General features: G+C 48.5%; 2 protein-coding genes across 2 annotated transcripts in view; one reads left to right on the forward strand and one right to left on the reverse strand.

Annotated features, from left to right (window-relative positions):
• Positions 1–1934: 1934 nt before the first annotated feature.
• LOC133101687 (rabankyrin-5-like) lies at positions 1935–14889 on the reverse strand. The gene is given in 8 exon segments (XM_061206659.1): positions 1935–1962; positions 4211–4424; positions 4427–5443; positions 14006–14085; positions 14175–14362; positions 14458–14485; positions 14629–14756; positions 14866–14889. Coding segments are annotated over 8 exon segments (1707 nt in total).
• The window catches only part of GALNT6 (polypeptide N-acetylgalactosaminyltransferase 6), a 32809-nt gene continuing 24470 nt past the window's right edge, over positions 14442–22780 (forward strand). The window contains exons 1-2 of the mRNA XM_061205261.1: positions 14442–14498; positions 21236–21477. The gene's annotated coding sequence lies outside the window, so the exon portion shown is untranslated. The remainder of the gene's footprint in view (positions 14499–21235; positions 21478–22780) is intronic.

Raw genomic sequence — 22780 nt, forward strand, 5'->3', positions numbered from 1 at the left:
CGCAACAAAGAGAAGCCACCGCAATGAGAAGCCTGCACACCGCAACGAAGAGTAGCCCCAGCTCACCACAGCTAGAGAAAGCCTGCGCAGCAACGAAGACCCAACTCAGCCAAAATTAAATAAATAAATAAATTTATTTTTAAAAAGAAAAAAAGATGAATAAATTCAAGTGCAGATGCATTTGTGGGTGACTCTGACTGGAACAATCAAAGCCAGGACCATTCTTAATAGGGAAACAATAGAAGTATTCCCAGTAAAGTCAGAAACTAGTTAAAGATGACCACAATCACCAGTATTAATGGATAGGGCGGGAATTAGCCAACAGAACTCGACGACAGAAAAAAATAAAATAGATAAATGATCAGAAAGGAATAGACTAAATTATATCATTGTAAACCTGGAAAACCTAAGAGAATCAACTGAAAACTACTGCAAACAAAAGGCATCAGAAAAGTGGCTGGGTGCAAGATTATTATGCAAAAATCAATAGCTTCCCTGTAACACAGAGCACAACTGATTAGGTAATAGAATGAGAGAAAAGATTCCCATTACAGTCATAGCGAAGAGATGAAGAGATCAAGCAGAAAAGTAACATGCAAGAATATGAAAACTACTACTGAGTGGCACAGAAGAAGTCTTGAGTAAATTGAAAGGCACACGTTGCATCTGGTAGGAAAAACTCAATTTTATTAAAGCTGTTAATCCTCTTTTTATTCATCTATAAATTACAGGACATCACAATAAAATTACCAACAAGGTTTATTTTTTAATGGGCAAACAAAAATATCTAGGAAAACTCTGGGGAAAAAAAAACAAACCTGGGTCTCTAGTTAGATCGCTTTTCACTCCTTACCTGTTCTGGAAGGAAAACGCTCTGGAGTAAGCATTACACTGGGGGCCTCTTTCCCTGAAGAATGGCTGTGAAAGAGCACCCAAACAGGGGCTTGACAGGGACTCAACTCTACAACCTCCTCCAGACCCAGCATCATTGCGGTGTGGCAGAGCCCCAGCTCCCTGGAGCCCACACCTTCCTGTAGCCACAACTGCAGGCAGCCTTGGGTCTGCAAGCAAAGAAATGTAAACACTGTGTTCCCGGGCTGTCACCCCTGAGCTGCACTTCAGAGCCCTGGGAGCTGCCAGGCTTTCCTTACCATCTGCAAGCTCTGCCGTGTGTCTGAGAGATGCTGCTATGGGTTAAATTATGCCTCCACCCAACCAACAGCAACAAAAAGATATGTTTAAGTCCTAACCCCCAGGACCTCAGAATGTGACTTTATTTGGAAATAAGTGATTACTGCAGGTTGAATTAATTAAGATGAGGTTACACTGGAGTAGAGGAGGTCCCTAATCCAATATGACTGGTGTCCTTATAAAGTGACAGCCATGTGAAGACACGGAGAGACACAGGGAGAACACCACGTGAAGACGGAGGATTGGAGCGATGCGTCTCCAGCCCAGGGAATGACAAAGATGGATGGCAAACCACCAGAAGCTAGGAAGAGTCAAGGAAGGGTTCCCCTACAGGTTTTAGAGTGAGCATGACCCTGCAGATTTCTCCAGAATTGTAAGACGATAAATTTCTGTTTTAAGCCACCCGGTTTGTGGTACTTTGTCATAGCAGTCATAAGAAACAAATACAGACGTCTACAATTAGAATCTGTGCACTCCACACCACTAGGGCAGGAGGCTGCTTACCCGCTGGAAGTGGCCTAGTGGAAAAACCGAAAGAGTTTTAAACAGGGAATTCTGACCGGTCCAGCCAGGAGTGCAAGAATGACACTCTCTCAGGGCAAGACATCGCTGCAGCACCCTCGTCCTTTCACATGCCTCCAACTTTGCCCTGAGGACCAGCTGGCTGGGGCTGGTTCCTCCTCATTATCTTTGGCCCCCTTCTGCAACAAGCCCGCCTACCCCGCACCCCTCCAGCTCTGCTGCTACTCAACACTAGTGACCACAGGGATGCTGGGGAGAGAATGGAGCCTCAGAGGGCCCCAGGCTAAGCTTCTGGATCTGCTCTGGCAGGCCAAGGGACCTAGAGCACTAAATCCTGGGGACAAGCTGGGGCATGTTATTTGCCCTCCAAATTCTGGGGGCCACCCAGGTCACACGTATGCCCCTCCCTCTATTTGTGTCTCCCACACTTGTCCACCTGGCAAACTTCTACTCATTCTTCGCAAACCAGGTCACCTCGCCTCTTCCTCCAGCAGGGAAGTTAATCATTCCCTCCTTTGTGCAATCCTGGACCTCCTGCATACATCCCTCTATTACAGCACGGCTCTTATCTCATTCTAGAAGGTTTGTGCAGTAGACTGATATCTCCTCACAGATAGGGACTGAGTTTTCATCTCTGATCCCCTAGCGCCTACCACTGCACCCCATGCCAGCGATGCTTTACGGCTTCCACGGAGCTTCCACGTGCATTAACCATTCCAACTGTGGATAGAATGTTAGGACATTCTTGCTTACGCCAGGACAGACTTTCCCTCCTGGGATAATTTGATTTGTAGCTGGTGATCTCTCTCATTAAACAAAGAGCTCCCTGAGAGAGAAATGCTAGTTCTTTGCCCTCCTCCGGTCCTAACCCCATTTACACAAAAGTCGCCTTCAGTAAATGGAACTTCAGCTGTTGCTGTCCCCACACTTCCTACATTCAAGGAAGCACCCTGATAACCCCATTAGGTCTTTCTGGTGCTTTCTGACCCATGCATCTTCAGGGAGCCAGGCAGTCCAATTTGTTTAATGCTATGTGATCTGCTGCACCCACATCACATTTTATGGTCTTAATTCCATTTATTATAGACACTGTGATATGGCTCTGTTTTTCTGAAAAACAGGTCACCTCTTACTCTAGTTATTTAGCCATCAGCCCTCTCCTAGCCGACAAGGGTGGGGACTTTTTACATCTTTTTTCTCGTAATGGATAATAGTGCCTCCTGGAATAAGAATCAAAAACCTTAATAATGTTCATAGCCTTTGATCCAGCAAGCTCCACTTCTAGCAGGTAACCCTAGGAAAATGGCCAAAGATTTGCAGAAAGGAAGGTTACAGAGGCACTGTTTATATGCAACAGGGAAGACCTCACTAGGGAACTCGGTACAATCTCTCCAAAGCAAACATGGGGGACATGGTTGGCCACAGAACAGCAACAGGCCTGAACCTAACGTAGTAATGAAGTGGAGAAATGGTGAACTCTCTGCTCACCCAGCACTAACGGGGTCTGAGGCACACCATGTCCTGAGGGGCTTAGGGATAGGTCAGACCCTGCAACAGCCTCTTGCCTCTCTAGACTTGGGGACGTCTCCCAAGCAGAAGCCCTCCAGTTCCCTGGTCTCCCAGCTATCTCCAAGTCCTACCTGGGAAATTGTCTTGTTCAAGCATATCTCACAGGTTAAAGCCTAGAAGGATGGGTGGTCCATCCCTCCCAATCTGTAAGTGCCCCCCATACCCTGTCACACTATGAGTTACCACTCAACTCTCTCTGCTCCTTGGAGAGTCAGAAGTGTCCTTTCCTAAGTTTTTCTTAGGAGTTTCTCTCTGCTTTCTCTCTGCCAGGACTGGTTTTAAATGAACATAGATAGCCCTTTTACCTCTCTCCTATAGCAGTAAGTTAATTCAGTGCATCATATTGTTTATTGGTCAGATTCTTTGGGTTGCAAGTAACAAAAACACACTCAAACAAATTTCAACCAAAACAAGAAAGAAGGAAGGAAGGAAGAGAGGGGGAAAAGGAACAGAGGGAGGGAGGGAGGGAGAGACAGTAAAGGAAAGGAAAAAATGGAAAAGAAAAGGAGAAAAAGAGAAAGTGGAAGAAGGGAGAAATCTAGGAATAAATGACTTCAGGTATAGCAGGATCCAGGAGTACAAAATATAACATTAGGGTCCTCTCACGCTTTACTTTTATTCTATGCTTTCTCAGTGTTGTCTTCATGCTCAGGCTGACTCTCCTTCCTCATGTAACAGCAAGATGGCCATTAGCTGCTCTGAACTTACATCACCTTCCCAGCTAATGATTCCATCAGTGGTCACGTGGGATAGGGGATCAGAGGTGTGGGGCCGGGGGGAGGGGGGGTCATCTTTTTTGCTAGTTCCAGGAAATATCTCAGGAAAGGCTCTGAGTAGCCTGGCTTGGGTAATGTGCCGAACCCTAAACTAATCATGGTGGCCAGAGGATCTTTGCACATACGTATGATATACATATACATAAATATACATATTTATATTAATTTCTGAGCCTGCATGGACAGCAAGGTGCAAAGGGGTCCACTTGGAAGCATCCTGGACTCTGGAATTCACGTTAGCCTGAACACCGATCAGGAACAGCACACTTTCGCTATCAGAGTTCTGAACTGCCACGTGAAGAAAATTCCGGCCCTTGTTATCCACCTCCTCGGCAGCCCCGGACTCTCGTCTCAGGATGGCCTCGCCGCCTTGTTGTTCTTGTAGGTCACGGCACAGGCACAGGGGGTCAGGCCCTGCCTGTCTCGGACATGCAGGTGGATGTCAGGGTAGGAAACCAGCAGCTGAATGATGACGCCGTGTTGGTTGCTGACGGCCACGTGGGCAGGCGCTCTTCCTTCTGTATCCTGCACAGTTACAGGGGCACCAAACTCCAGAAGACACTGTATCATCTCTTGCAGCCCCCAGGAGGCTGCCAAATGCAAGGGGGTCTGCCCATCTCTGGCCTCTTCCTCTCCTTCTCCATTAGCACCAGGTTGTCTGGGACTATTCACATCGCAGCCACTGCGAATAAGAAAGCAGGCGATGGACTCGTTGTTTTCATCCATGGCTCTGTGCAGCAGTGCCTGAAGGCACCCACTAGGCCCTGGGCCCCAGCACGTGGCATCACAACCATGTCTGACCAGAGTGGATGCGACGTCCTCCAGATTATTTGCCAGCGTGAGCCACAGTCGGGGGTTCCCCTTCTCATCTGGCACAGACGTGTCAGCTCCTTGGGTGCATATGGCATCTGCGACAAGGGGAAGCTGATTTCTGATGGCCAGCTGAAGAGCCGTCTCCCCATCCTGAGTCCTGACGTTTATGTCCACCTGGTGCTCCAGGAGAAAGAGCGCGTTCTTGCTCTCCTGCCGCTGCATGGCCATGTGCAGCAAGGTCTGCCCGTCTGACATGGTGCCGCTGATGCAAGCCCCGGAGCCCAGCAGCTGGGCTGCGATTGTGTGCACGCCCGTCCCTAATGCCAGGCCCAGCACAGTTTGGTCTCGGGAATCCTTGAGGCTGAAGTCTGGAATAATTTGCAGGTTGTTGGTGGCATGAAGAGCATTAGCTTTTTGCTCCAGGATGACAGACACCACATCTGGATGATTATAGGCAATCGTCATGTGCAGTGGTGTCTGCAGATAGACGCTGCTGTCCACTGAGCTGGGCAAGGATGCAGGCTCCTTTGGTGAAGGCAGGGCCTCCTCCGTCTGTAGGTCCACCCTTGGTACTGGGGAGTGAGGTGGGCCTCATCTGAACTCCATGGACTAAGAATCAAAGGTGGTTCCCTGAAGACATGCTAGACAAAGAAGAAAGAAGGTCCTTTACACTCGACTGGCCCTGTCCCAGTCTCTGTCTGTCCCCGTACATAGTCAAGCTCCCCAGTCTCTCCTGCATCTCGTCAGGAGTCAACCTCACAGACTGACAAGTTCATGCTCAGTAGGCAGTCCAGGTCCTAGGCAGTCATCAGTCTCCTCCATGCAGCTCCTGACATCAGATCTGGGTCTACTCTTACGGCAAACAGCAACAGTGGCTGAGCAGGCAGATTCCTAGAGTTTGCCCCTGAGTCTGGTTTCACCCTGAGTGAAGCCCCTTCCCTTGCCCCTGAGGCAGAGATCACTGAGGCAAGCTCTGGACAGAGATGGGAACTCCAAGACCGCTCCGGGTGGCTGTGCAGCTTGCATCCGGCTCGCGCTTCGCTTGCCAAGCCACGCCCTGACACAGTTCTGCACCTGCCCAGAGGAAGGGGGGCCTGCTCACAACTCATAAGGCTCTTTATGGACTAACAGCTGCCTGCCTGCAGCACAGGGACAGATAAGGGGAGACAGATTGTCCCAAGGCTGATCCAGGAAGAATTTCAAGGCTTGGAGTTTAGACCTGGGTCACCTGGCTTGAGTAACAGATTGCCTGATGAGGTATTTTTGTTGTTTCTGGGTGTGCTGTGCCTGGGGTATAAAGGCAGCCAGCCTGCAATTCTGCACTCCTCCATTCTGGCAGACGTCTTCCTGCCCGCTGGCTGCCAACGTCACCAAACTCTGAGGGATGCTTCTCTGGGAACTGACACAAGAGCCCATGGGGAGCAGCAACTGGCCACCTGGATGCACCCTGGTCTCATTTCTATCCCTTGGACTGCTTTCAGCTCCTTGGGGAATAAGCCAAAACAAAAGAACTTTGAGCAGGATCCAAGTGGTCATTCTTGCCCAGCCTCAAACCCAGACCAAAATCCACAGTCAGCCAAGCTCATCAACAAGCTGTGTGGCTCCTGCCCAAACGCTGAAAACAAGTAAGTGAGGCTTTCTGGAGGAGTTATGGGCACGTACCAGGAAAGCCATTTATCATATTCTGAGCACATTACAAGTAATTTACATGCATTATCTCATCAAATTCCACAACAGACCCACCTCAATATCTTCTTTTTAAAAAAGAGAAAACTGAGGTTGAACAATTTGCCCACGATTACAGAACTGCCAGCTAACTGCGGGACCCCATGCCGTCCCTCTCCAAGTCTTTCCTTTGCTTGGGGGGAGTTCTATCAGGGCTACCCACCCCATATACTGAGATGTGCCTCCCCCAGAGCATCTGACTGTGGGGTAACCCTGTGAAGAACGGGCGAGGTGACCTGGCACCTCCAGAACGCTCCCTGGGCTCCTACTCTCTGGTCCCAAAGGCAAGAAGTGCATGAGCCCCAGCTCCAGTGCTTCCCTCCTCTGAGACGTCTCAGAGGAGCTGCTCACGTGGGCAGCAGGCTAAGGCTCCCATTCAGACATGGCTTCCTCGCCATGGGAGTTAAAAGATGAGGGTCATATCAGCTCTGAGGTTCTCTGACTCCCCAGGTAGGATTGTTTCCACTGTTGTGCTCCAGGTTCTGTAGAAAATTCTAGTTTTTGTACACTCAAAGCAAAATCTGAATGTCCTTAGAGGAGGTCTGAGTCCCTTTGGACTGGTGCCCCCTATCCTTCCCTTGACTCCGGAACAGCCCACTGAGTTATCTCACATAACAGATACCAGGATAGGATGGACCCCATGAACAGTATAAGCTCCAGCTCAGTGGTGTCAGTGGTGTCAGTGGTGGGGACTTCCCTGGTGGTCCAGTGGCTAAGACTCCGCGCTCCAATGCAGAGGGCCCAGGTTCGATCCCTAGTCAGGGAACTAGATCCCACATGCCGCAACTAAGACTTTGCATGCCACAACTAAAGATATCGCGTATCGCAACTAAAGATCCTACACGTAGCAATGAAGATACTGCACGTGGCAATGAAGATCTCACACGTGGCAACAAACATCCCACGTGCCGCAACTAAGACCCAGTGCAGCCAAATAAATAAACATTAAAAAAAAAAAAAAACAGTGCCAGTGGTGGCCCAGGTTCTGTCATCCCTTTGCTCCACCTTGTCACTGTGTGGGCTTTGTTCTCAGATAGGCTTTTAAGGGGCTGTCTTATTCTTGTATCTGTTTCATTCAAAGGAATGGAAAGCTTTCCCGCAGGCCCCCAGTAGACACCCTTCTTTTCCCATCACTGGCAAGGAGATCACCATATTGAGCTAATGGCCAAGGGACCAAAAATGACAGAAGGTCAAATACCCTGACCACTACTGCCTTCAAATTCAGCACCTGGGGCTTCCCTGGTGGCACAGTGGTTAAGAATCCGCCTGTCAACGCAGGGGACACGGGTTCAAGCCCTGGTCCAGGAAGATCCCACATGCTGCGGAGCAACTAAGCCCGTGCGCCACAACTACTGAGCCTGCGCTCTGAAGCCCACGAGCCACAACTACTGAGGCCCGCGCGCCTAGAGCCCGTGCTCCGCAACAAGACAAGCCCCGGCAACGAGAAGCCCGCGCACCGCAACGAAGAGTGGCCCCCGCTCGCCGCAACTAAAGAAAGCAAGCACAGCAACGAAGAGCCAATGCAGCCAAAAATAAATAAATTAAATTAATAAATTAAAAAAAAAAAAATTCAGCACCTGTGGGCTCCTCAGGGTACTGAACGCCAGGACAGGATAACACATTACAGAGCCCATCAGGGTCCTAAGTCTGTCTCCATCTCCCCACAGTGGGGCTTCTCCTTCTATTCGCGAGGCATCCTTGTTTTGTACCCGGTAAGTCACCTGGTAGTTTGGCAAACCTGGAATAGTTTTCCGTAAACCTCGTGTAACAGCTGAACCCCATGATAACTTACGTCTTGATAATTAATAAGTGGAGCCAATTATCTTTTCAAAGTTTAAGCTCATCCCTCGTTATGACAATATAATGCTGTCCCATCTTACTGCATTCTGGAGGACTGTACTTATATCAAGGCACCACCTCAGGTCTGTCTTTTCCTGGTAGTGTAACATATAAAGGAGTTCATTCATGCTCCTCTGAGGTCCCGTTGAAAAAAAATTATGTGATATAAATAAACTAGATAATCCACATCCCCAGTCATCTTTTCCACGGAGTGGATAAAGGGATCAGAGATGTCCTGGGGCATCCCTTCAAATTGATAAAATTCCATGAGTAAGTAAGAATGTGGGTTTTTTCCTCACCAACTATAGGTGTTTCTTAGTACCACTCCTCACCAAATACCACCAACTCCCTGTCTGGCAGTGGGTCCCACCTGTGAGAAAACCTTTACACATTCCCATGTGCTGGACTGTTTTTTCCCACTACTACATGGGGGGTGGGCTGGGGTTGTAGGCCTTGCTGATAATTAGCAGCTCTTTAAAGAGCTATAAATCCATGATTTCAAACAATAGAATCTATCTTAATCTGCTCTCAGCAAACATAACTTACTTTCCATTCGTGGAGAAAGAAAAGGTTATTGTAGCTTAGGGCTTCCCCTTCAGTCTCTCCTCCTGATCACTGGCTGTTTAGAAATCCCCAAGATCAAAGCCCTCTGGATCTAAGCAGATCCAGGTCAAACAAACCCAGGAGAGGGCAGAGGAGTAGTACTTGGCTCTGTGTGGCCTCTGCCCACTCTACCCACCACACCTGCGGGGAAGGACCACTCTGTACTTACATGCTACCTTTGGAAAGTGCCAACTTTTTTTTTTTTTTTTTTGAGAGTGCCAACATTTTTTAAAGGCTGGATTTAAAATCAGACAGAGCCAAGATTCAACCCAGGTCTCACTCCAAAACCGTTTTCACTTTGCCAAAATCCTATGCTGTTGATAGGTCTGTCTACGTAGAAAACCCAAGAGAGTCCACTGGAAATCTATCAGAGCCACAAAGAGAGCTCAGTAAGTTAACTGCTTTCAAAATAACTTTAACCACTTCAGACAATATAATGAAAAAAGTTACTATTTAAGGTACTTGCTAAAATCAGGGTGACTCCTTCTCTGGGCTATGTTTCTAGAAAGAATCAAAAGAAACTGGTAACAGTGGCTGCTTCTGGGGAGGAAAACTAGGTGACCAGGGATAGGAGTAGTTCACTATACTTATGAACTTTTAATCATTGTGCCATATGCACGTTACCTATTGAAAATAAATAAATAAGATTCCATGGGAATTAAGAAGCAGTGAGGCAAAAACTTCAGGACACTAAGAGGACATTAAAAATCAGGACATTAGACCTGCCACTGAGTTATTCCATCACCACTCCTTTACTTTCAATCTGAAACAATATTAAACAACATTCCAGTGCCATCATATATATTTCAACCTTCTGTAAGGAAATGTATTGTCTGTTCAAATATCTAAGAAGATAGGAACCTCCTCTCTTATTTTTTAGGGATGGATAACAGGGGTTTTGCAGTTAGCTGGGGGAGAGTTTGCTCTGGTGGAGAGTTGATTCTTATATTTTTGTCAGGTTGAGATACAATTACCTTTGTTTCAGAAGGATCAATGTGCATATCTCTTTCTTTTTTAAAAAAAGTTATTAAACAATAATATATCATAATTTTCAGCAGAAAGAGTTCTCATAGCAAAATCTTGCAAGCATTTAGATGTTCTTCACAATTATTAAATTTCTCTTTTTTAAAAAGTACACACAGATCCTGGGTATCTTGAGTGCTTTTAAGAAGAAAATCATGTGTAATTTAAGTAGACGTGTCCTTAGTCATAATGTGCCTATCCCACATGTTTCCCAAGAGAGTAAACAATTATTCATTGTATGATATAAGGAGGCTTCAGTTATATAAAAGAAAAATGGGGGAATTACCTGGTGGTCCAGTGGTTAGCACTCCGTACTTTCACCGATGAGGGGCTGGGTTCGATCCCTGGTTGGGGAACTAAGATCCCGCAAACTGCGCAGCGAGGCCAAAAAAAATTAATAGAAAAAAAACATGGACATGGGGTCCACATTTTTTCTTTTACCTCAGGCTCCAATATGGCTCAGCAGAGCACTACTCTTTGTTTTAAATTGTTCATATTTTGTTCATCATAGACATCTTTTGCACTAATTTTGATGTTTTTAAATATTACATTACATACTACTTGATTACTGAGTTTTTGGTGCCCCCTTCAATTTTAAACCCAAAGCACTTGCCTCGCTTTAGAGTACTGGCTCTGCCCTGTCATAATCCTTTTTACATTTATCAACCTCCCTTCCTAGGTTAAGGGTGTCCTGAGGAGAAAGAAGTAGATTATTTACTTTTGTGTCTCTGGTCCTACTCAATACCTAGCACAGAGCTAAAGCATGGTGGGCTAACACGGTATTGTTGAAGGGAGGAAGGGAGGAAGGACAACAGCTAGTGATAACGACTGACATCCTAACATTTATTGAGTGCTTATTGTATACCAGGCACTGGGTTAAACATTTTACTTATTTAATGTAACAACTCAACAGTAAAAATAATATTATTTCTTACGGATGAGGAAGTTGAGGCCCGCAGAGCGGAGTGAATTGTGATGCATGAGTGATTACGGCAGAACTTGGAACAGCTCTGCTTGGGTTCCTAAAACATTTCTTGCTTTGATGGTTTCTCTTCAGAGCACGGGAATGAGATGAGAAAGAGGAAGGGGGAAATAGGGGGAGAAAAGAGATAAACGGATGTAACAGAAGACCTGAACTATCCCATTGTCACATCAGTTATCTGCTCCACCTGCACAACCACCCCTAAGGCATCATTAGTCCTTACAGATAAGAAACTGAGACTAAAGAAGTTCAAGGGACATGTTAGGTTCCTTCCGCTGGTCAGGCACCTGCAGAGGGTGGGGGAGGGGTACAGTCTGGGGTCGGGGGGGCCTGCCCTCCCTCCTGACCTCCCTGGGGTGCTCGTGGCAGCTTCTCGGTCAAACTTTCCCTCCCAAGTGAAGCCAGCACCTCCTCCTGGTGGGCAGGTCTCCTTCATTCTGCCCCACCCGGAGGTGGGCATCCCCTCGCCAGGGACCACAGGCATAAGGGAGAGACTCAATAAGGGCCGAGGCTGATGTCAATAGCCTCCCAGAGCTGTTCTTGTCTCGCTTGCTTCCACCGATCTGCTCCCAACCACACTTCCTGCCTTAGTGGGGGAAACCCCCTGAAGTACACTGCTGTGAAAAGCGAAACTTCAGAACACCCAAAAACAGAAACTAAAATGGCCAAGAAATAAGAATAAGATTCTGAGAAAAGGAAAAAAAAAAAAAGAAAGAAAGAAAGAAATTCACAGGACTTCTTGAGGCGTGGGGAATCCAGGCCTGTCCTGCAGAAGAGTTTAATGATGGAAAGTTTCGGTCATGAGTAGGCAGAGATGATTTCCAGACAGGAGTGAATGAAATGTATCTTTCACTGTATACCTTTTGCTACTGCTTGAATTTTTTTTAACCAGGTGCCTTTATAACGTTTTCAATTAAAGAAAACTATTTTTTAAGTGGCCTGCCATGCAGTCATCATTCTGTGTGGCTCGCCTCCAGTCCTTCCTGCGAGGACAGAACAGTTCAGTCCTGGGACTTCCCTGGTGGCGCAGTGGTTAAGAATCTGCCTGCCAATGCAGGGGACACGGGTTCGAGCCCTGGTCCAGGAAGATCCCACATGCTGTGGAACAACTAAGCCTGTGCGCCACAACTACTGAGCCCACGTGTTACAACTACTGAAGCCCACGCACCTAGAGCCCATGCTCCACAACAAAGACAAGCCACCGCAATAAGAAGCCCGTGCACCACAACCAAGAGTGGCCCCTGCTCACCGCAACTAGAGAAAGCCTGTGTGCAGCAACGAGGATCCAACGCAGCCAAAAATTAATTAATTAATTTTTAAAAAAATGAACAGCTCAGTGTGGTCACACATCCTGTGGACTACATGCGCCTCCAAATCAGGCAGCTCATTGTTCTGAGGACTCAAAGTCATGTTTAAAATCAGAGTCAGCTAAAGTAAAACTGAATAAGTAATTTGCTTCCAGAATGTGGAGCACACAACACAGACCAATGCTGCTTCCTTGGGCATCAGCCTCTCAGGGACTCCGGGATGGGGTTAGCGGTCATGACTCTGTCCTGGGGAAGAACTGAGGCTGTGAGTCCAGACGAGCCCATCACCCTCAGGTCAGGCTGGGTCCTGACTAAGGCTCAAGGGTCAGATCAGGATCAAGAGGAAGGGAGGTGCAAAGACTATAGGGTCAGACGCGCACAGGAGTGTCGAGCCCCCGGAAAGAGAGAAATGAAGGGCAGCAACCCACAGTCTTCAAAAGGAAATGCCCTTATTCTGAGAAAAATAGTTGTGGAATCAGGCAAGTGACAAGGGTGGCAGCTGGAGCAGTGGGAATGAGAATGAACCCTGAGGGTCTGTAAAGGAACCAAAACGGATGATCAAGGCAAACTCTGTAGAAAGTCTCTGTTTAGGAATTTAAACCCCAGACAGAGTCTCTAATGTGAAAGGAAGGGAGATGGGGGGGTGGGGGTGGGATTACTCAGCTGCTTGGTGTTAGGGGAGGAGTTAGGTGACCAGGCTGAGAGTGAGTGGATGCCTCCATTTTCCACCCCTTTGAGAATGTCCATCCTTCACCTGCTTCCTGATCTAGTGTGGCTAGGCAAGATCTTCTCCATGCTCCACTGGCCTCCTCTCTCCAGAATCCATCACTGGAATAACTCTGGCCTCCTTCTGAATAGCTCAATTCTACCCTGGGGTCCCAGATTAGAAAACAAGGTTACTTCTCTCCATCCAACTGTTAATCCCCAGTAGCTTCCCCTGCCCTTCCCAGTTCATGTCACAACTGCCTTCTTGCTCAGATCTACCCACCCACGCCCCTGCTCCCAGGTCTTACAGACTTAGAAATACAAACTCGTTTAAATATCAAAACAGAAGAAAAACAGAATTGGTGGTCGAACTTTCTACGCCAGAAAATTTCCGAATTATCGGCTATTTGGAGCGGTCCTTCTCTATTACTGAGACAAGGACCCAAAAGATTACATCACAGAACCTTAGAGCTGGATTGAACCGGTGAGCAGCCTGAGGGGGATGATTCAGAGCGTGGGTTTAGGAACTGAACTTACTTATTTGGATTCTGCCTCTACTCGTTCAGTGGTTCTCAAAGTTGAGCATGCACCAGAATCACCCGGAGGGCTTTTAAAGATAAAATTGCTGGGCCCCATCCCCAGAGTTTCGGATTATTTAGGTCTGGGGTGGGGCCCAAGAATCTGCATTTCTAACAAATTATCCGATGACGCTGACGCTGCTGGTCAAGGAACCACACTTTTGAGCAGCACTTGCTAGCTGTGTCATCAGCCGCCTCCCATGTATATTCCGGACAATAATCGTAGGTATTTGCTAGGGCTGGGATTTACCTGAGACCTGGCACATGAAGGCTTTAGCATTGTTCGTGGCACACAGCAAATTCCCTGCTCTCACTGTTGGATGGAGGGGAGGAGTCATTTGCTCAAGACCACCCAGCCGATGAGAAGCAAACTTGGGACGGAGCCCAGGGGTGCCTCTCTGCCCGGCTCTGAGCGCTCCGGCAGCGCAGCCCCTGAGCCCGCTCGCCACACGCTGCGGTTCCATAAACAAGCTGCTTCCGCCGCCGGCGGCTCGGCTAATGCCTGTCGTCTTTGGGGTGGCTAGGACCCTCCAATCTTTACCGGCGCTGAGAACCTGGCCGCGGAGACTGCCCCCCGGGGTTTGCTGAGATCCGGAGAAGCTGGAGCAGCCGGGCTCCCAGCAGCGGCGGCGGCGGGCTGGGTGCATAAGGCCGGGGGCGACCTCGGAGCAGCCGGGCGTTCCGCGGCGCGTTGCAGCGCTCGGGGGCGCGGCGGATGGCCGCCTGCACCTGGCCCGGGAGAGGCGGAGAGGACGCGCCCCAGCGGCCGTGCAGGGCCCGCCCCGGCCCCGCCCTCCAGGACTTCCCGTCGGGAAACCCGCGACCTGCACGGCCGCGCGGCTGTGGCTCTGCCTGGGCGCGACAGGTAAGAGGCAGAAGCAACCCGCGACCCTCCCCCGGACTTGGAACCCAGAGCTCTCCTGCTTGTCGGGACTTCCCGCCAGTCGAGCTCGCTTCTGCCAAGTCCTTGCTCCCCACCTCCCCCTTCGGCCCACCTTCTACTCCTCCTGTTCTTCCTCGCCACCCCCGACAGTAAAATGAAGGGGCAGGACCGGGCTGGTCCATCTGTCGTGGTGGCCTCTAGCTCCTCCCTCGGTAGGACCCCCTCTACCTTTGCGCCTTCCTGAAAGGACGAAAGAAAAGCTCAGGTCTCTGGGACCTGGAGGGGTAGGATGAAGAGAGACTAGCCAGCGCACTCCCTCGGGACCCTGTGGCCTCTGCCCTTCACCCACCTTCACCCACCCATGCCCCCGCATCCCTTCTGTGCCCCATCTCCCCACGTTGGGCCACCCCCTGTTGTCCGCTACAGAAAATCTTTCAGAGAGGTTTCCTCCTGCCGGTGCCATGCTACTCCTGAGCAGAAGAGGCTAGCGGTGAGAAGCCTCCCGGTGGGCGGTGGGCGCAGGGCCTCAGATGTTCTCCCTCTGGAGGCTTGGGCCTTTGGGGGGCGGGAGCTGTGTACACGGTATTGTGGGGAGGGAGTCTGATGGGTGTTCATGACTGTGACTGTCACCAACTTCCTGATTTCCTGTCACTTGTTCCAAACCCCAGGCTAACCGAAAGGAGAAATAGTTTGTTACTTGCCCCCAGAGCCAATCATCCCAGACCCTGACCTCTGCAGCAGGTAGGACAGGGCTCTCCTGTGTGTATGGGGGTGGAGGGAGGGTGTCAATTTGCCAGCAAAGCGTAGAACAGACCCCGCTATTAGCCAACCACCCATTGCAACATTCACAGGGAGGGTTTTAATGCTGCCCTCTCAGGGCACTGCCAGACCCACACATGCAGTTTACAGACACTGCATGAAGTTAACAACTCTGGACGCACCAAAGAACCTGGGGCTCATTTTGCCAGAGATGTGTGTGCACTACCCATGCCCCATTCTCCTCTCCGACGGATGAGCTGTGTCTCTGCCCATCACAGGAAGGGTGAAAAGGATTAGACAGGCAAATGCGTGTGATGAATAATACAAGCCAAGGTGAGGGGTTTGAAATATACTTTAGTTCAAATTATCCAGCAGAAGCCAGTATCATTGCAGGTACTTCCCTAGCTCCTGTTTCTCAACAATGACATTCACTTTAGGCACCCAGAGGTAACAAGAGAAAACTACTTTCAGGGGCACCAGGGCAGTAAGCAGGGCAGGTCTGTCAAAGGAACCATGAAGGATACTGGGCTGCCTGAGATGGCCTCATCCTTGGTAATCACTAACCATAGTTAGCAGAACAGCTGATTCCTACCCACAGCAGAATGGAAGAACTCACGCCTGAAAAGGGGAAGCCCTGAGGAATGTCAGATGCCCTCTGAGATCAAAAATATCTTAGCCCAAATTCAGTTGGGAGAAAACTGAACAGGAGATATGACCATGGGCTTAGCCCATGTAGCCATTGTCTAGAACAGAAATCAGGAATCAGAGGGGCAGCTCACCCTAGGGCAGAGGCAGTGGGTATAATGGAGGCAGAGAGCTGGCTCAGCTCTGTCACCAATTTAGCTGTCTAGCCTTGGCCAGAGCACATAAACACTCCCTGGGTGGGAGCAAATGAGAAGGAGTATATGAAAATGCTTTGGCAACGCTCCAAGCACCAGCCAAGTGCAAGGCAGCACTTGGTGTCATGGTTAAGACAGTGGGCTTTGGAAAGACATGTGCTTGGGAGCAAATTCTGCCTCTGCCACTTCCTAGCTATGTGACCTTGGTCAGGTTACTAAACCTCCCTGTGCTTCAGTTTCCTTATGTGTAAAATGGAAAAGACAACTGTTGATATGGTAAGTAGTAATATTAAAAATGGCGGTGGTATTGTCCTGAACCTCCTCTGGCTCCATGGATGTGTTCTGACATCTCCAGCCCTAGAAGTGAAGCTGAGGACCAAACTGGCTTTCTATGTACCAGAGGGGCCCAGTGACTGTGCCAAAGATTTGGGTGAACTTGGCTCCTCCTACACCCCTCTGCCCCTCTCTGGGAAGGCCCAAAATGTCCTTTCTCATTTGATGGGAATGAGAGTGAGGGTTTGAATAAATGGGAGGTCAAGTGCAGGGCACTGCCTGTCACTGTGTTGAGCTCAAAGCTGTAATTGTGCTGTGTAAAAAGGCTTGCCCAGTGAACAAGGATGGGCTCAGTCTGGGGAGAAAAAGGACTGTTACAAGACTCTTTTGTGGCACCTGAGAGCCCTGGGAGGTCAGGTGATTCTCCTGTGCCCTGTGCAACCTGGTCCTGAGCCCTAGGTAGAGATTTGAAGAAAGGAAGAAACCCAATCCTCACCCTCAGCTCTGCATATGATAGAAAACAAAGAACAGACAGATCAGGGCAGTGGAATTAACAACCAAATACCTCAGGACAGGGAGATGCTGCAGGGATCAGAAAGCTGGGCGAACTGGTAGGGAAAAGCATACTAGAGGCAAAAGATTGGGGGCTAGGATTTAAGGATTGGGAAGAAGAAAGAACAGAATCTAGGTGGCCCAATGTCTAGACTTGTTGGTTCTCCCTCCCCCATAAAAATCTAGTGAGGAAGTCCCACATGGGGAAACATGGGCAGTGAAACTTGGAAACAAATACACCCAGATACTGAGGGCAGTAAGATGCACCTTAGTCTAAGAAGGCTCCTTGGAGGAGGGGAGTTTCAGGTAAGAATTTGAGAGAGAAAGGGAACATGGCTTGCTTAGCAAGAATATAAGGGAAACACTTTGAAGAGGAAAAGATAGACAGTGAGGGTGAGTAGCAAACAGGAAGCAGACTGCCCAGGCCATGTTTCTGCTACAATCAAATGGCACTACAGGAATATGAATATGGCTCTTCTGATTGTGAAAGGGAGAGAGAGGCCTGAGGCAGAGGAGGCTGGCAGGCAGCGTCTGCTCATCCTCCAGATATTGGGCGATAAGAGCACAGTCTCAGATGACGGTTTTGAAAGTGGAGAGGAAGAGAAGGATCCTGGAGGCAGAGAATGAATCAGCAGGACTTGGGCGTGGGCATGGAGTGAACCTGATGTTGAAAACTGTTTAGAAACTCCATGCCTGGGAGTAGGGCAGGGCCAAGAGTTGTTTCCAGGATCTCGACACTACTGGCAGCAGTTGGGAAGGCTGGCTAGCTTAGGGGGCAGGGCACAGACACTGAGTTCAGGGTGTGGCACGTTGAGTATCCAGTAGCCCTAGGCAGAAGTCCTACAGCCTGGAGCACCCTGTGCGGTGAGGACAGAAGGGAAAACTTCAGTTCTGTCCTCACCATCACCTGCCCACCAATCTGGAGACCAGCGCAAGCCTTCAGGAATACCCCTCCTGTTAAACTCCCCCATCCGTTCCCCTTCCTCTGACAATCAAAGGATGATAAGACTCAATCCAAGTTCTTTTTTTCGCCTTCTCTCAAACCCAGCCTGATTTTCACCAGGGTTCCTAGATAATTAGGGAATCCCAGCTCATGCCCACTTGGGGTCCTTCTTTATCCCTGGATTCCGAGGAGTCTCAAGGCTCAGTTTGAGATAGTTGCACATCCCTGCCTCATCTGGCAGGGCCTGGAGGTCCTCCAGTAACAAAAACCTGTGAGCTGTTGAACTTCCTGCTTGGTCACATATAATTTTGATTTTCAGTGACTTTTACAAACTTGGAATAAATCAAAAAATATTTACTGAGCACCTACTATATGGCAAGCATATTCTAGGTGTACAGTGTGAGTAAAGTTGGGTTGGGTTTTTCAATGGAAAAATCTGTTTGGGTAACTAAAGCTTAAAATGTTATGCAAACAAAACATGAACCTACATCTGCCAGGGAGAAAACCTGACAGACTAGCTGCTGAAATAACTTTCAGTGCATCTTTCTGGGAAAATAACTGCATACTACAGCTTTAGTCTTGGGGGAAAGCTGAAGTGTCTTGAAAGTGTAATTATGGAGAAAAGTGAAAACCTCCCAGCATTCTGTAATTCAAAGGGTCAGAGGTGGGAGGAGGAGTTTGGAGCAGATAGTTTGCTACTTTGTTCACAGCATGAGAACAGAGGAAGTGAAATGCAGGCAGGGTTTGATGTCGAGAAAGTGCTGGCAGGGAAGAAAGGGAGAATCATTTGTCCAAAACAGCCTCTTGGCTCCCTCCCCCCAGCCAGTAGCTTGAAATTGACCTGTCCCCCCCGCCCCCCCCAGCGTGGTGTTAACTCCTCCACACACATGCTCGGAGTGAGAGCGGCAACAGTCATCACTTTTCAAAGAATAAACCTGTAATTGAGCGGTAGTCTGACTAACCTGAGCAAACATCCCTGTTGGTGGTGTTGCCACTGCTAACTTCCTGGCCCCCACGTCTCCAGGAGGTCAGCAGCTCCACTGATAAACAGAAAGAAACTCTGTTACAAAGAGGCCACGGGGCCAGCAAGAGCACTTCTGGGTAGCTAACCCCGGCTTTCACAAAAGCCGAAACTTTACTTGGGACTTTGATTTGCGGCATCTTTAAAGCATTTGTAGTCCTAGGTGGGAGTTGGAGGAGGGCAAGCCCCGGCGGGTGGTGTGAGGAGGGGGAAGGGGAAGAGGGAGGGGTAGAGGCTGGGGGGTTGTCTATGAGTGGAATTGGGAGGCTCTGGAAAACTGCCCCGCCCCAGGCTCAGGAGAGCCAAACCTGGTCCCCAAACTCCCCAGGTGACCTCCAAGGGGGAGGTAAGAGGGTGGAAACAGAGCAGTGGCCTGGGAGTTGGGAGAGCTGTGAGCTGTGTGACACAAGAGAAGTCACCTAACCACTCTGGCCTCACTGTCAAATGAGAGTACTGGACTCAGACCTAGTCTAAGTGCCACACTGGTGTGTAACAACAGAACATCATGTAACTCACATGCTTGTTGGTGTAAGTGCATTCAAAACATCATTTAGTGAAGCCAGCCCTCACCCTTGTAGCTTTAAAGGGGTCATGTTAACCCCACTGGCCTCATCTCATTTAACAAGAGTTTATGGAATACCTGCTACATACGAACCTTGTGCTAGACTTTGCAAGTGATTAAAAAGGTGAAAATAACCTGTCCTCTCTGGTCCAGGAGTTCATAAAGGTGTGAGAGAGGACAGACTGTGATAAGGCCAAAGTAGAAGTATAAACCCAGACCACAGCAGTGAAAGTGCCAAGTCCTAACCCCTGGACCACCAGGGAATTCCCTTAGAAAAGTTTTACACTTTAATCGCATAAGAGGTATGAATTCTACAAACTAACAAAAAACATCATTTGAAAATGTAATAATTTAAATATCTTTTACCTATGTGAATTTTGAATAACAAATTTTTCATTTTAGTTTTGTATCAGGAAATGTTTATCATCTTCAATGGACAGAGACAAACATTAAAATAACATTTTATTCAAAATTCATAAAAATAAGGTGAAAGAAATTTAAATAAAACTTTCAAATGATGTTCTTTGTAAGTCTGTAGCATTTATACTTCTGAAGTTATTAAAGCTTAAAACCATACTAGGACTTTAAGTACACTCTATATACGTATTTATAATAACTGAAATGAAATTTGAACGAAACAATACTTTCCCATGTTACATGTGATGTAATGGCAGTTGGTATTTTCTTTTTTGTTCTAGTCTAGTCTAATCTTTTTCTTTTTTTAATACATTTTTTTTTTTTAATTTTTAATTTTTTTACTTTTGGCTGCGTAGGGTCTTCGTTGCTACGCCCGGGCTTTGGGGCGAGCGGGAGCTACTCTTCGTTGCAGTGCGCAGGCTTCTCATTGCGGTGGCTTCTCCTGTTGCGGAGCATGGGCTCTAGGCGTGTGGGCTTCAGTAGTTCTGGCCCGCAGGCTCAGTAGTTGTGGCTCACGGGCTCTAGAGCAGAGGCTGAGTAGTTGTGACACACGGGCCTAGTTGCTCCATGGCATGTGGGATCTTCCCAGACCAGGGCTTGAACCCATGACCCCTGCATTGGCAGGCGGATTCTTAACCACTGCGCCACTGGGGAAGCCCTAGTCTGATCTTTTAAAGAATTTTTTTTTCATGCTGACTTGCAACACTTTGAATTTATTTCACAATCCTATAATGAGTTGCAATCAACAGTTTGATAGACAATGCACTGGGTGAAGCCTTAGTTCCCTTATACCAGGGACAGAAGGTAAATTTGTGTTCTGACTGGTGAGGCTAAGAAAACAGGTCCAATTTGTTCAGCCTAGGAAATCTTCCTAGAATAAGAGGATTTCTGGCGTCATCTCACTACTAAAACCGAGATGGTCTGATGTGTTGCAATCCCAAGGGTGGTTGGAGGAAAAAGAGTTGGGAATGAACACTCAGCAGCAGCAGGTGGGGAATGAGTGGGTGAGGGCCGATGGGCATACTTGCCAGTGGACCTGGTGGCCAGCCTGAAGGTGAGGGAGCTACACTGCGGGGAGGACCATGTGAAGCCCTGCTCTTGACAAAGGACTATGTACAATAGGGGCTATTTCTTCCCCAAGGCTGGTGACCTCCCCGACCTTGCCAGCCACACTTCTGGGAATCGTCTCTTACGCAGAGAGCAGGAATCCTTAAACCCAAAGTCTTCTGGCTTCCATCGGATTATGTGTCCATTCTAAGGGACTCTTTCCCATCTCTCGCATGCTGAGCAAACAAACCAGAGACCGCGTCCCTTACTGCCAAGGCTAATCACAGGTGTCTTGTTTCATTTCAGGATGTGGTTAGTACCTTGAGGAACTGCAGACACCAGAGAGAAAGCCTTAGACAGCCAGGTTGGATCGAGAGAGCAGATGCCTGGGAAGCGCTCAATTTAACCCCAAGTCTCTCTCCAGGAGGGAAAAAAAGGAACAAAGGGAAACCACACTGCAAGGGAATACAAGGCAATGCCAGGATGAGGGAGTTGGAGTGACCTGGGTGATTCTGTGTGAGTCAGTCAGGGAGGCCTTCCTGGAAGAGGTGAGTCTTAAGCACTTGGCAACAGCTGGTAACTCAGCTTTCCAGGCATACCTCGTTTTATTGTGCTTTGCTTTATTTTGCTTCACAGATACTGCGGGGATTTTTGGCACGTTGAAGGTTTGTGGCAACCCTGTGTTGAGCAAGTCTGTCCCTGCCATTTTCCCAACAGCGTTATTTTTTAGTTAAGATTTTTTCCTTTTTCTTTGATGTAATGCTATTGCACACTTAATAGACTACAGTATGGTATAAACATAACTTTTATATGCACTGGAAAATCAAAAAATTGTGTGACTCACTTTCTCGCAGTGGTCTGAAACTGAACCCACAATATCTCCGAGATATGCCTGTACCACGCCTTTGTTTCTAACTGTGCTCCCTCTTTCTTGCTGGAGTGGAAGGTAGACAAAGTATCAGGGAAGATGCAGCCTGCAGGATGGTTCAACACTGTCATGGCGAGCACTTCCCCATTCTGTGGCCCTCAGTCTTCGCTTAGCTGGGGCAGTGGCAGGACTGATGAGGTGTCAGTGTCGGGCAGAACCCTTTGTGCCGGCCCAGCAACCCCTGGGGCAGGACACCGCCTCTACACTGAATCTCCATTCCCCCCTTGAAGCCTTCTTCAAGCCCACAGGGAACTCTACCGTTGTCAACTTGTCTGTGCTATTCTTCGGTTCTAATTTTATTGAGTTTTGAATAGGTAATGTAGTCAGGGTTCAAAGTGCAAAAGGGTATTCAGTGAAAGATCTTTTTCCTACTCCTGTTCCCTCCCTGGACGGGTGCTACCTGAACCCGGTGCTACCGGTTCTTGTTCCCTAACTAGATTTTAAAATCCCATGGGGAGAGGGATGGTCTCACACCTCTCTGTGTCCATCTGTGTCCCAGCTAGAATGAATTGTCCCACCCCATCACCCAAGGGAGTTTTCCTAACACCATATCTTCCCTCCTCATCCGTACTGCTGCTATCTTGGGTCAGACCCCCAAGCTCCTCTTAACTGGCCATCCAGCTGCCAGTCAGGTCCATCTCCTGGACACGTTCCACCAGCTGTCATACGACTCTTCCTGTAATGCTGGGCTCCCACTAATCCTTTACTGCTCCCCATACCTCAGGTCAAGGGCAAACTCCTTGTCATGATGACTTGGTTTCAGCCACCTCTCCAGACCCCTCATTTGCTACTCCCATCAGGCTTCATACTCCCACCAAACCAAACTACTTGGAATTCTCTGATGGGCCATGCTGTCTCCTGCCTCTAGGGCTTTCTGTGTGCTGTTCCCTCTGCCTGAAATGTGCTCACCTCACTGGCCAACT

This window comes from Eubalaena glacialis, chromosome 11 (assembly GCF_028564815.1).
Source record: "Eubalaena glacialis isolate mEubGla1 chromosome 11, mEubGla1.1.hap2.+ XY, whole genome shotgun sequence".
Classification (NCBI taxonomy): Eukaryota; Metazoa; Chordata; class Mammalia; order Artiodactyla; family Balaenidae; genus Eubalaena; species Eubalaena glacialis.